This window comes from Gopherus evgoodei, chromosome 9 (assembly GCF_007399415.2).
Source record: "Gopherus evgoodei ecotype Sinaloan lineage chromosome 9, rGopEvg1_v1.p, whole genome shotgun sequence".
NCBI classification, from domain to species: Eukaryota; Metazoa; Chordata; order Testudines; family Testudinidae; genus Gopherus; species Gopherus evgoodei.
The window spans coordinates 9,533,372-9,546,589 of record NC_044330.1 but is presented as its reverse complement, the minus strand read 5'-3'; the positions used below and the strand labels follow the sequence as shown (position 1 = coordinate 9,546,589).

Here is a 13,218-nt window from a genome sequence, read left to right as displayed (position 1 = left end):
CGCTGGGAATGGACAACAGGGGATGGATCACTGATTGCCTGTTCTGTTCATTCCCTCTGGGGCACCTGGCATTGGCCACTGTGGGAAAACAGGATACTGGGCTAGATGGACCATTGGTCTGACTCAGTATGGCTGTTCTGATGGGCGTGTGTTGTGTAGTTTGTTAGGCACGATAGGGGGATGCAACAGTGTTGGCAACACCAGAATGAGCTAATGCAGAAGAGGAGCCAATTCACTCGTCACACCATCTTTGGCCTGCTTGCGGACTGAAGATAGTTATCAGTGGTGAATGTGGGATGAACACTGGGAATCAGACAGAAACTCTTTGAACCAGCCCGTCTCCCATGGAGATAAGATCTAACCATCACTCAATGACACCATTTAAATTATGAGCAAAAGCCGAAGTCTGGAGTGCAGAGAATTGTTTTAAAAAAGCTGCTGCGGCTGTCACCACCAGACAACCACCACCAACTCCCTTGGCTCTCAGTCATGGCCAGGCTGTTTCTCACATCAACATGCAGTACCGTATATTTCACACTGAAACAGGTCGCTGTGGCGAGGGTTGGACCAAACAAGTTTATAGTTACAGAGCTGGGCTCACGGATACCTGGCTTCTCTCTTCCCCAAAGCACAGACAAACTGACTGCTCCACAGCCTCATAACACTGCCAGCTGGAGTGCAAAGACTCTGCCCTCCACCTAATCCAGCCTGGTCTAGAGCCAGTCGGTCGCTGTTTGATGAACAAGGCTCTTCTTCAACCAGCCCTGTAGTCGGGGTGGGGGTCTCTGCCTGGTTCTGGTCCATCCTCAGGGCAGGGGGCTCTGTCCTCTGAACAAGAACGGACTGGGAGGGTGGCTTTAGCCCCTGCAAACCTGCCTTTGGGCATGGAAAGAAGCAGCCAAAGGAAGTCCCTAACTACAGGACTTGGGGTGGAGGTTCTGGGGAGAGGTCACAGGGCCCGACGTTGCCTATGTTGCCCTGTACAACAACTGCAGGTACACCCCTACCCCGATATAACGCTGTCCTCGGGAGGCAAAAAAATCTTACCGTATTATAGGTGAAACCATGTTATATTGAACTTGCTTTGGTCCTCTGGAGTGTGCCTCCCCCGAGCACCGCTTTACCGCGTTATATCCAAATTTGTGTTATATTAGGTCGTGTTATATCAAGGTAGAGGTGTACTACAATTACCTGCTGGGGGAACTCTTTGGCGCCTTTGCCAATTGACAACTCCAGAGAGGTCAGCTGACTCCAGTGTTGGGGGCAAAGTATGGGGGTGCTTTTGACTCACTGGTTCTCTTCCCGATTATCACTCAAGAAAGGAAACCCAAACACCCATGCAGAGATGACCATAGGGCACTGCCACCTCCTGGCATCACTTTCCAGCAACCTCTCCCCCATATATGGCAGCAGAGGAGGTGCCTGGATCTCCACCTCTGGGGAAGAGATGGGGCTGGGCACAAAAGAGAGGCAGTACCTGTACAGTGGGCCTGAGTCAAGGTTTGTCCCTATGGGACTTGCACGCATGCACCTACCCCCCCCCAGAACATCTTGGGAAGTTACCCAGAAAGCTCCAGAGACTCCTGGCTCTGAAAAGCACTGAGATACAGCACTGCAACAGCAGCACAGGCTCAAATTATCTGGTTGCAGTACATTAATCTCTTGCTAAACTCATCTACCCAGAAGAGTAGAAACATTTCTGCAACCTGCATTTCCTACTTGTATCTTAGCTGGTTGCACAATTTTAACTTTCTGTCATTGTAACAATTATCCATGTTTCTGTCTGTAGATTATTAAAGAATTTTTTTTTAAATCCTGTTAACTTCATCATCATTGCCCACATTTTAGAAATGGGAAAACTGAGCCTCAAATACAGAGTGACATATCCAAGGTAACACAGCAGCATCAGAACTCAAACTTAAGATTCCTGATTCCAAAAAACTCAGTCAAACCTACCAGACTTCCTAGACACATTGTTTAGGGCTGTATGATCCAGCAAGGTGCCGAGTAAGGCTGGCTGGAAAACAAGAATTCCATTTTGTGACAACTTCAAGGTTTCGGAATTTGTTTTCATTCTGCATTGGAACAAAACCAAGATCTTTTGAAATGTTTCATGAAAAAAATTTAAAAAAAAATAGCCTGTGGTTAAAGTATTCATCAAGTCTCCACTCCACCGGAGTCTCTCTGGCCCAACACATATTTCATAAGTCCCTGCTCTCAATCAAGCAGATCAGAGCCTTGAACCTAGGTCACCCACATCCCACCTAGTGATCTAACCACTGGGCTACAGATGATTCTGAGATGGACCTCTCACATACGTATTTTGAACATAAATTCCATCCTGGGCAACTGAAACCAAAACATTTCGGTTTTGGCAAATAGACATTTCCAACAAAAAGCATTTTGTCAAGAAATTCCCAACCTGCCCTTGTGCTGAGCGCCCTCAGGTTCATGCCTCTCACTGGAATTGCTCAGCACCCTGCAGAACAGGGCTCTGAACTTTTCTGAGCCTCGGTTTGGTAAGCCAGAAGAGGTGGTATTTCCCTACTATTTGAGAGAGGCAGTGCTAAATCGTAAGAACGCTCATCATTTGCACTGATATGACACCCTCAACAGGCCGATCTGCACGAACAGAGCTGGATGAATCCTACGAAGTGCAAGAACATTCGTTTGAATAAAAGACACAAACTTGCTGTAACGCTTTCATTCTGTGCTTGAGAACATTCAGAAAAGTGAATCTTTGTTTGGAGAAAGAGAAAGTGCCTTAAATTTGAGGATCTAAAAGCATATTACAGTTATGAATGAGTTAAACCTCAGGCAGGGAAGTAAAATCTCCATTTTATCAATGAGGAAACAGGAAGAGAGGTTAAGTGACTTGCCAAAGGTCATACAGGCAGTCAACGGCACAGACAATTCAAGAATCCATACCATAATTCTTAGTCCTCTGCTGTAGACAAAATATTGATGCTAAACTGTTGGTTACTTAACTAAGTAAACATTTAAAGATCAACTAGCTCTCTTAGGAATCACGTCCTTTTGGTGTTTCTGTAAAGTGTCATGCAAACCTCTGGAGCAATATAAGAAACACACAATCATCACAAATCATTTGAAAAGATGATAGTCTTATATTTCAAGTGAATCATTCCTAAAACAAAACCAGTTGGAGGATGGACACATCAAGCTCCCAAACCAAATACATCATGTGAAAAATACACACACACACACACACTTCTTGAAATATAAATAAATGCTATGTTAGTTTTTCACCTTCTAAATCTAATTGATATCTAATTGATTTAGGGGGGAACCGTTGCCTGAAAATCAAGAACTATGAGGTGGTGTTTATCAATGCCACATACTACCAAGGTTTAGTATTAACCATTCCGCCCATGGACAATATTAAAAAGGTTGTTGCAACTGCAATGCAGAGCTGGGAGGATGCGGAACAGCCAATGTGGCAAATCTCAGCAAGTTTCGCAAGGAATCCAAGAACACAATTTAAATTCAGTCCTTACCTGACAGGATGGCAAATTGCCTGTGGAGCTGCTCGATTATATCCACTGCGACCAACGGCCTTATCTCCTGCTGCATGATTTCATCTGTACAAGTGAAAAGAGAAACCCCTCACTGAGTTAACCAGACCCTTCACTAGAGCTCCATTAGAACCCAGCAAGACAAAGGATGTTCTCAGAGGTTAAGAGCCTGGCATGAGCATTGGCTCAGATCTTATCATATGACTCTTCGCAGTGGAGGAGCTTATGATACAGAAAGTCCCGTCTCCAACCCAGTTACTTAATCTATTGTCCTGTGTTTGCAGAGAGCGCTTTTCATAAAGCGACTCCAATAGATTTAGCAGAGCTTGTCACAAGTTTGCTCAAGACGACGGGCCTCTCCTTGCAACTTCATGTTCCATATTAAGCCACTGCATCTGGGCTCCCAGATAAAGCTGCTTTTCAGTCCTTTGAAACAGTGATGGTTCTTTTAGATACAGTACCATGTTCCACCCCGCTTCGCTCTGCACTCCACAGAAGGGCTTTTTGAGTAACTGACCAGCATCCTTCCCCCCCTCCCTGCCCCGCTTCCTTTGCTGATGCTTTTTTCGCAACAAGAAAATACATAGCAAAAGGAGGAAATAAGGAACCATGGGGCTTTCTTCTCACCAGAACAAACCCTGCTCTTTTGAAGTTGAGATTTAAAAGTAGCTAAAGACAGAAAGGGGGAGGGTGCAACATGCTGAGGATTCTAACTGGATGCATTTAGTGGTCAGGAACCACAATCTTACATGGAATTTCTTAGATTCTTTCCTCTCCAGAATGTGGGGCCTCAGTGGCTTTTTTCAGCTTGAATCTGAAATGGTTTATTTACAGGGGGATAAATCAGAGTCTCTTAACGTTTGCCAGCCAGGTCCCATTGTGCTAGGTTCTGTACAAACATATAGTAGGAGACAGTCCCTGCCCCGCTGAGTGTACAATAGAAATAGACAAAACAAAGAATGAAGGAAGGAAGCACAATATCCCCATTTTACAGATGGGGAACTGAGGTCCAGAGAGACTAAGTGACTCGTCAAAATCACATAGGGCCTGCATGGCAGAGCGCCGAATTAAACCTATTTCTCCAATGTCTCAATCTACTGCCTTAACCACAAGTCCATCTTTCCTCTCAATATGCAGGCATTAGAATGTCAGAACATCAAGTGCTATCTATAATCTGCCAAGACGCTCATAGTGACTCATCTCAGCAGCTTTCCAAAAACACTGGGATTATGGTGCTAGTCTTTAAACTGAGCAACCTCAACTGGTAAAACATCCTGCCTCCCCTCGTTCTCTGCAAACGTGTGTCTGGCCTGTTTTCAGCAGATCAGTTGATCCCAGTGAATCCTGCCAAAGCTTTAAGACAGGCTAACTGGAGGGCGCTAGGGTCATTGCCCTCTTACAGAAAGAATGTGATGATGAGTAAATATATGCAGAGAATGCTGAGTAGCTTCTGCTCCATGCATTAAATGCAAAGAAAAAAAATCCATGCAACAGAACACTCTCTCTCTAGGGACATGATCGTGCACACCCTCACCCACAAGAACCAGGGTCTGCAGAACTGGGCCTCTACACAGTCACATAAATTAGTCAAGGGGGCTATGATGTTAAATTAACCCCCCACTCACGATCTCCATTTGGCCCAATCATTTACAATGGCTGCTGAATGCTGCTATCCTCATTTCTGTGGTTACTTAGGTATTCTTCTCACTGAAAAAGCAAAGACTTAGAAAAGTCCCAGGATACAGACCTTCTGGCTACAGGCAGACAGGAGGTTTAGTATGATGATGGATCTCTCCTTTACAATTACTTCCCAGAACTGTGTTTTGGGCTAGATCCCATCGTCATGGAAACTCGCCACCTCACATAAAGACCCTCGTTGGAGCAGCGCTTGTAGTCAAACAGGGAGATGGGAGAACAGGCTGCCTCCATGGACAGAAGCTTAGCACTGTGCCATGGCTGACCGGGCAGCTAACGCTGCAGAGAATTGGGACCTCCGAGAAATATGAAAAAATTTGGTCTAACTTTTTAGAAATCTGATTAATTCCAAGTGAATGGAAACAGACAGGTCACTCTCCTTTCCCCCTGCACCCTGGGCCCCTCTTCCTTCCCCCTTTCCTCCCATTCTTTTCCTTTTTTTGTTCTTTTCGTCTTTTTTCCAAAAACAAGGGGAGCTCAATAAAATATAAATTAAAGAAAAGTCGGGGGTGGGGGTCTCCTCAGAACAGCCGGGGTCACGCTAGCAAGGGAGCAGAAAGTCAATCACAGGGAGAGGAGGGCTGGTGCAGGGAGTAAAAAAAATCAGTGTTGCTGAAAGGTGGCAGGCTTGAGATTAGCTGCCCTGTATTTATTCAAAAGGACACAGCTTGGGCAGTGGCAATCTAAGGTTCCACACCAAGTGACCCTGCTAGTGGGCCACAACTCTACCTAGCAGGGATATCCCGAGAGTGGATCAGCCCCTCTGAGCGGTCAGCGAATAGCCCCTCTGCTGAGGCTGGTAACAAGAGTTGGTGGGTTGCAAATACCCATTGACTTCAAAAGGCGCAGGATGGGATCCTCCAACTATGCAACATCCTCCCTGGGCCAAGCGTTAGGGACAGACGCTATGTGGAACAACATTAAACTGAACTGTAGTGCTTATATAACTGGGCACGTGAGCCAACAAGGGGCTCTGCAGGCGCCTCCCATCATATACACAGCTTTGCCAACTCTTGCTGCTGCAGGATGCCAGTTTCCTAGGCTACATTTAGCCCTGGTGTAAGTGGGCACAACTCCTGGCAGCCACTGGGCGTCTCACGCGCTGATGCTGAGGTTTACTTTGGCTGCCGTTAGTCCAAATCATCGTGGGAGGAGCTCAGCTTTATGAAATACTTCCCTTCAGATTTAGCAGCCACACCAGCTGTTAGACAAGATCATTATAGCTTGCAGGCACTGCCAGCTGGCTTTCCGGTTAGGCTTAGCGAACAGGGCTCATCAGAATGTCTGTGACACAGTGGGGAGGTGGAAGGGTGGGAGAGAAGAGGGGACAAGAAAGAACTTACAAAAAATGTATCAAAATCATCATTAAAACATTGCGTACAAAACACAGTTTTAATCTATTTTGAAAAGTACGACAAACTAGCTCTTTGCGGCCGGGATTGTCCTTCAGTTCTGTTTGCACAGTGCTGGTACAGGGGCCCATAGTCTAGGACTGGGGCCCCTAGACAGTGCCATAATACAAACAATTTTGGAAAAACCCTCTCTCCCCCACCAGCTCCATCCTTGGTCTTGAGGATCTGCCTCCCGGTGGGATTTAAACCAAAGAAATCAATACATCTGGAGTGAAGGACAGCAGCTGAGGCCATCCATGATTGATGGGTACATTTCCATTCTGTTTACACAACCAATTAGCAATGTTATCAACCCCTGCAGCTCCTCTGGCACTGGGCACTGTGGATGGCTGGAAGAAAATAGGGAGATGGTGCTAATGAATGATTGTGGAACCAGCATCCACCAACAGAGTGGCTAGTTCAAGTGAGGCACGTGGGGCAGGTGAGGGGAGCTGTTTTACTCTACTGCCCAGAGGCCTCACCCAAGATCAGGGCCCCAGACACACTGTAAGAGACAGTCCCTGTCCCAAAGAGCTTACAGTCTACACAGAGAAGAAACTGAGGGTGGGAAGGAACACAGAGGTGTGAGGAGTCTTGCTCAAGGTCACACAGCTGGGAAGCGAACCCAGGTCTCTTCCTGTGTCAGCTGGCAGGATCTTGCCTTTAGGATGCCGACTGAGGCACCCTGCACCATTGAATCACCCCTTGACCTGAGGCTGGTGAGGCTGGGTTGATTCTGTGTCCCACATCTCCACGTGGTATTACAGCAAAGCAGTTTGTGGCTTTTCTTAAGCCTGGAGTCTAGTCGTAGGGATAGCGCTGTGGAAGCCAGGACCATCCTACTCAATGGGGGTTGGGTGGGAACTGCCTTGGCACTGATGACAACCAGCTAAATTGCCACAGCCTCTGCAAGTGGAGACGGCAACGCAGGTTGACTCCACTGTATAACAGATGTGTTCATAGTTTGGCACCAGATTATTTGGGTTCATCCCCCCGCCCCATACAGACATCAAACACAGCCTTCGAGCAAACTCACGCATTAGCTTTGTAGGTCACAGAGCAGCAGGGTTTCCCTTCTCTCAGTGACAAAGGGTGCTGCCCTGAACAGCCAAGCTAGACTCTCTCTTCCATCGAAACATGCCTCCCACGTGGTTTGGGGTTTAAGACACTTTTTAGCCCCAGCTCTAGACTGCCTTGTCATTGTCAAGTGAAAGGAAATTACTCCTGCTCAGCATTGCTGCAAAGCCTTGCCTCAGCGGTTCCACTGTGTATAAAGAATTTGTAAAGCCATTGAAGCAGGAGGACTGAAGCCCAGGTTTCCCACCTCCCGTGAGTTACTGTAACCAGCCAGCTATAGAGCCACTTGCTCTTGGTCTGTCTCTCCATCCCAAATGACTCTTTCAGGAATATGCATTTTGCTTCCCCTGGTAAAGCGTTGCCCAAATTTGGCCACGTTACCAGCCAGGCTCCCACCTGCTCATTACAGACTTGTTAGCGTTTAGCCTTTACATCCTCCAAACAGTCCGTCCGCACTGAGCATGCTCCATCCTCTTGTGGCTCTGACTTGTGACCATACACTGTCCGCACACAGTGACTGGGCATATTCTGTTTTAGGGCTGCGGGGACAGAGCAGGACTGTCCTTTCAATTGATCTTCCCATCTGCGGGGGCCACTATGGTTACAAGCACCAGAATTGAGAGCAGGGACTTTGTCTCTCCTATGCTTTCAGTGATCCCCTGCTGGTGCCCAGGTGGCACGGAGAAAAAGCAGGAAACAGCCTGACTCAGATGCAGGAGAGCGAGGAACCCACAGGTGAGGTGCGGTGGGGGAGATCTCAGAGGGTGAGGAGCAGGAGTTAGGGACAGGACATGAAAATAGGAGTGGAATGGTGGGGAGGAAGCAGTAGTCAGGAATGGGGAAAAGGCCGGAGCCAGGAAGTTCTCAAAAACATGAAAATGGCTTTAAAATTATAATAAAATTTGAGGTTTCAGAGTAGCAGCCATGTTAGTATGGTAACATCTGGTTTTCAAACTTTTCTCTGCAACCACAAAGGGTAGAAACTTCCTTTTCAAACGAAAGCTGAGATTCTCAGTTAATCAACTGACTCCAAGAACTGAAGCTTTAAGAAAAGTTTCAAGTCTCATGAGAAATCTCATATGGACTATAAGGAAAAATCTCACCTAGTCAGTAGCATTGACAAGACCTAGGTCCTTAGCAAGCCTCATTTCTATGACTTCATTTTGTCCTTTCCCACAAAAATCCATTAGTGCGCAAAAGAACCTCAAAACCAGAAAAATTCTATTTTAAAAAACAAACACATATAAAGCAACTATAAGAGGGAAAACCAAACCAAACCAAGGCTGGTTAGCATTAGTCATGCATTTTACAAGTTTGCCAACACAATGAAGGCAAATCATTTGTTGTTTTTTTAATAATCTCCAGTACCCTGGAGCAACAGTAGCAGAGTCTGTCGTATTAGCGATGGGAGTGATGTTTGAGCTCATGTAATCCGCCCACCAAAGCCTAGCTAGACTCATGGGAAGTGAGTAGTTCTGATTAACTCTGCCACAGACGATGCCCAAACCTATGTCTTGTTTTCACAACAGTGTCACCAAGCTGAGCGCTTTCCATACGAAATCAAGAGCAATAGTGAAGTTCCTAGAAGATTTCGTGGAGACTCTGAGACTTCCTTCTTTTGGGGGTCAAAATTCTGTTTGGAGGAAGGTTCTCATTTTTATTTGTTTGTAAGATTTTATTCATTTATTGCATTTTATTCTCTCATCTCACATTACCATTAGAGATGCCCCCTCAATTAATGTGGAGGTGCCAAAGTGGGTTTTGGTGATGACGCATCTCTGATAATGGTTGAGAAATTAAGGGGAACTTTGAAGTTAGACCCTGACTGGTTTGGGGACATAAGAGATCCTTGAACCACCAAAGGTTTGGAGAAGCTTGTCCGCATATTTTGAAGTCTGTGCCCAGGGACTGCGGATCTCTCTCTACCCGGGATCATTTAATCCAATCTTTGCTTGACCATTTGCTGGTGGAGCTGTGCACCCCGTTGCTCTGAGGCTGGACTCTGGAATATAAATCAGGCTGACTGATTTCGGTTTCTTTTATGAATAACTAAACCATGCTGGTTTCGCTTCTATTGTAACCACAGCACCCTAAAAACCTTGAGGAGGAAACATACCAAAAGAAAGATTTAGGTTTTTCTTAGGACGTGTGCTCATTGGGGAAGGAATTTCCCTCCTTAGGTTTGTCCCAGGCATAGTACACGGAGACCTTCAAGGCTAGGTCCCCTAAGTGCTACCACAGCTACTGGAATGTCCACTTCGGGGCAGTGGCAACCAAGCCTCCGTTAAAGTGTTCTCAGTCAGCTCTGATTTATGTCAGGTGAGACTGGCCCCGCTCCCTGGGTTCCTACACAGGGCAGATCTCAGCCAAAGCCAATCCCACATCAATGGAAAATCCAAGACCATGACAAATCCAGTCATTAGGACATTGACACCTAACAGCCAATGACCCAGAAGGAGATGGATTTCCCCACCTCTCAGCAGGGAAGCTGAGCAAGGACCCCAGCTTGAGAACAAAATATTCAAGAGCTGTGAGGTGAAGAATAGGAGCTGGCTGCTGGAAAGAGTCAGGACTCTCACCTGGGAACTGACCAAGGAGGTCAGACAGAGAGAGACACAAGGTCTTTATAGAAAGTTCACTACAGCTTGGCTGGGCTCTGGGTTATCCAGAATGGACTTAGACTATGTTTTAACCTTCATTTCTCCTAAGGATTCCTAGGCTGTTTTCCAGTGAACTGATAAGCCCGACTGCTTTGACAATGCTGCCCGAGTGTCACTGCGAATACTTGGTGAGGTGCATTAATCCCTGAACAGTGAGCAAGTCTCTACCGGGAGGCTACCTCGCCTGGACTCCCTGAAGAGAGTTCATGGCATGAAGCGGGGATGTTGGAGCTGCAGACGTTCAGTCAAAGGAAGTAGTGAGGCCACATGGCCTACCCTGGAGAAAGGGTGAGACCCCTTACGGGTCTGGCACTTGAAGGGGTTCCTCCAAGCAACGGTTCCAAATCTGGGGGCATCGCACGACACTGGGGATCCGAGACAACCACACCTACATGTTTATCTGGGAATCTAGCCTTTCGGCCCCATAGAAACGTAGGACTCAATGAGTCTGATTCTCCTCTTACACCACTGGGAGAGCAGAGTTACTCCAGCAGAGCCACCAGACCAACACCAACATAAGACTGGCATAAGTCAACAGAATCAGGCGCCATAAATTAGTTCTGCATGCGCGCACACACACACACACACTTTTTTCTTCTGTAAAAATAAAAGCAATTACCATACCCCTCTGTCTAGCCCTGCTCCTCTTTTTGATTCCCTAGGACAGAAGTTGCAGGGATACAAACTCATCTCTAAGGCCATGTCCACACTACCGAGTAAAATCGAAATTAATAAAATCGATTTTATAAAACAGATTTTATAAAATCGATTTTACGCGTCCACACTAGGGCACATTACTTCGGTGGTGTGCGTCCATGGTCCCAGGCTACCATCGATTTCCGGAGCGGTGCACTCTGGGTAGCTCAGTAAAAGAATGGGACCAATGACTTCGATTTCCATCCACACTAACCCTAAATCGATTTAGTAATATCGATTTTAGGGTTACTCCTTTCGTTTAGCTGGAGTACAGAAATCGATTTTAAGACCCCTTAAAATCGATTTTAAGTGCCTTGTAGTGTGGACAGGTACAGCGTTAAATCGATTTAACGCTGTAGTGTGGACCTGGCCTAAAAGGGAAAATTGCTCAGTCATGCTTTGAGATTCCTAAAGGAAGTTAGTCAGACATGGTTCTTGGTGGTGGGTTTTTTTTTTCCCTTTTAATCATGGTGCTACATTTCTGATTGGGATACTTGCACGCTCTCTCTCCTGGCAGGTTTGGAGCAGAGCCCGCAAAAAACCAGCTCCTATATGAGCGGCACCATCAACTGCCAATTACAAACATCATCTTGTTCCCCTTGCCCCATCCTTCGCTGAGCAAAGCTGAATTAGTTTATATGCTAATGACAACGAATGGTTTCCAAATGAGTGTCTGAAAGGCGAGCTGCCAGAGTGAAAGACCCGACTGTCTAGCAGAGTGACACAGCAGAGCATTATTGCTTAATGAAAGACACTGAGGCAGCCAGCCATAACAGGACACTGGGGTTTCTTTGTTAATTAGTGACTGGCCACTACCACTGCCCTTAACCTTGGACTCACAGGTTACAAATTTCCAGTGCAAAGTTCATCCCCTCCTTAATGAGGGTGGAAAGACGCCTCTTGCATTTATATCATGTTATGCGGGTGTGGGGGGAGGCAGGCACCCTGAGGGCGAAAGAAAACCTTTGTCAAACTCAAGAAGGATCTCACCCTAATTCCCACTCGCCTTGTCCACGATCTGAGTAGAGATCAGCCTTCTGCTCTCGAGCCAGCACAAACCTGTGATTCTAATCGGAGTGTAAAAGTAAGATAAACACAGTGGGGAAAAAAAAACGAAACAGAGAGGCAGGGATGTGTGCAGGGTCAGAGATTTCATCAGAAACACGTGGACTGAAAGGTTAATGTGGGACTTAAAAAAAACTGAAGTACAATTAAGATACAGGCCCCGAGTTTTCAAGGCTACTGCTCGCTTGTAGTTCCCAATTAACTTTGGTCAGGAGGTGCAGGTGTCCAGCCCCTTTGGAAATAAATCAAATCAACCACACTCTATTTAGCCTGCAAAGAGAAAATAAAATGAAACATTTTTTGAAATAAAAACCATCTGCTCAATTCATGAACAAATTTTCTTTTGCCTTGTTTCAAAGGATTCAGGCATCTGAAACATCATGGTTAAGATTTTCAAAGCAGGCTAAGGGATTTTAGGCATGCATCTTCCATTAATTGTAACAGAAGATATCAATCTAACCCCCTCCCCCCATGTACTGTAAACAAACTAGTTCCCCTCCCACCCACCCCCATCTATAAATGCACCTTGGATTAGTAAACCAGAAAGATGTGTTTTATAGCCCTGTTTATGCTCTTTGTTTACTGTTTGCAAGTCTCTGAGACCATGAAAATCAACAAGAGCAGTTCCACTTGTTCGTCCATTGAATCACTGATGTCATTTTCTCTTACAGGTTCCCCAGCCTGCAGTATTTGGGTTGCAAATGCTGCAAGGGAATATTTATTTTCGAACAAGCAACTTCCATCATGAATGTTTTTTTAATAATTTTGTGGGAGCATGGTAGGATGCGGATAGAGTAAAAGCTTCTATTTTCAAAATAATTCTCAGCCCCTTTCAAATCCTGGTTTTGTTTCTAGGACAGAATGGACCAATCTAGAGGTTTAGGAGCAACACCCCCATGGGCTGTAATGCAGCAGGAAAGCAGCCGTTAGGCTAGGACGGGGTGGGCAAACTACAGCCCACGGGACTGTCTTGCCTGGCGCCCAAGCTCCTGGCTCAGGAGGCTCACCATCACACCCGACCCCTCCCCTGCTGTCCCTCCTCCCCTGCATTCTCAGCTCGCTCGCTCCGCCGCCAGCGCAATGCTCTGGGTGGTGGGGCTG

General features: G+C 46.3%; 1 protein-coding gene across 4 annotated transcripts in view; it reads right to left on the bottom strand.

Moving 5' to 3' along the window:
* The window catches only part of MCF2L2 (MCF.2 cell line derived transforming sequence-like 2), a 296,056-nt gene that overhangs the window by 220,476 nt on the left and 62,362 nt on the right, over positions 1–13,218 (bottom strand). For all 4 annotated transcript variants that reach the window (XM_030575473.1, XM_030575475.1, XM_030575476.1 and 1 more), the window contains exon 2: positions 3,516–3,599. In XM_030575473.1, the coding sequence (XP_030431333.1) occupies positions 3,516–3,599 (84 nt within the window). The remainder of the gene's footprint in view (positions 1–3,515; positions 3,600–13,218) is intronic.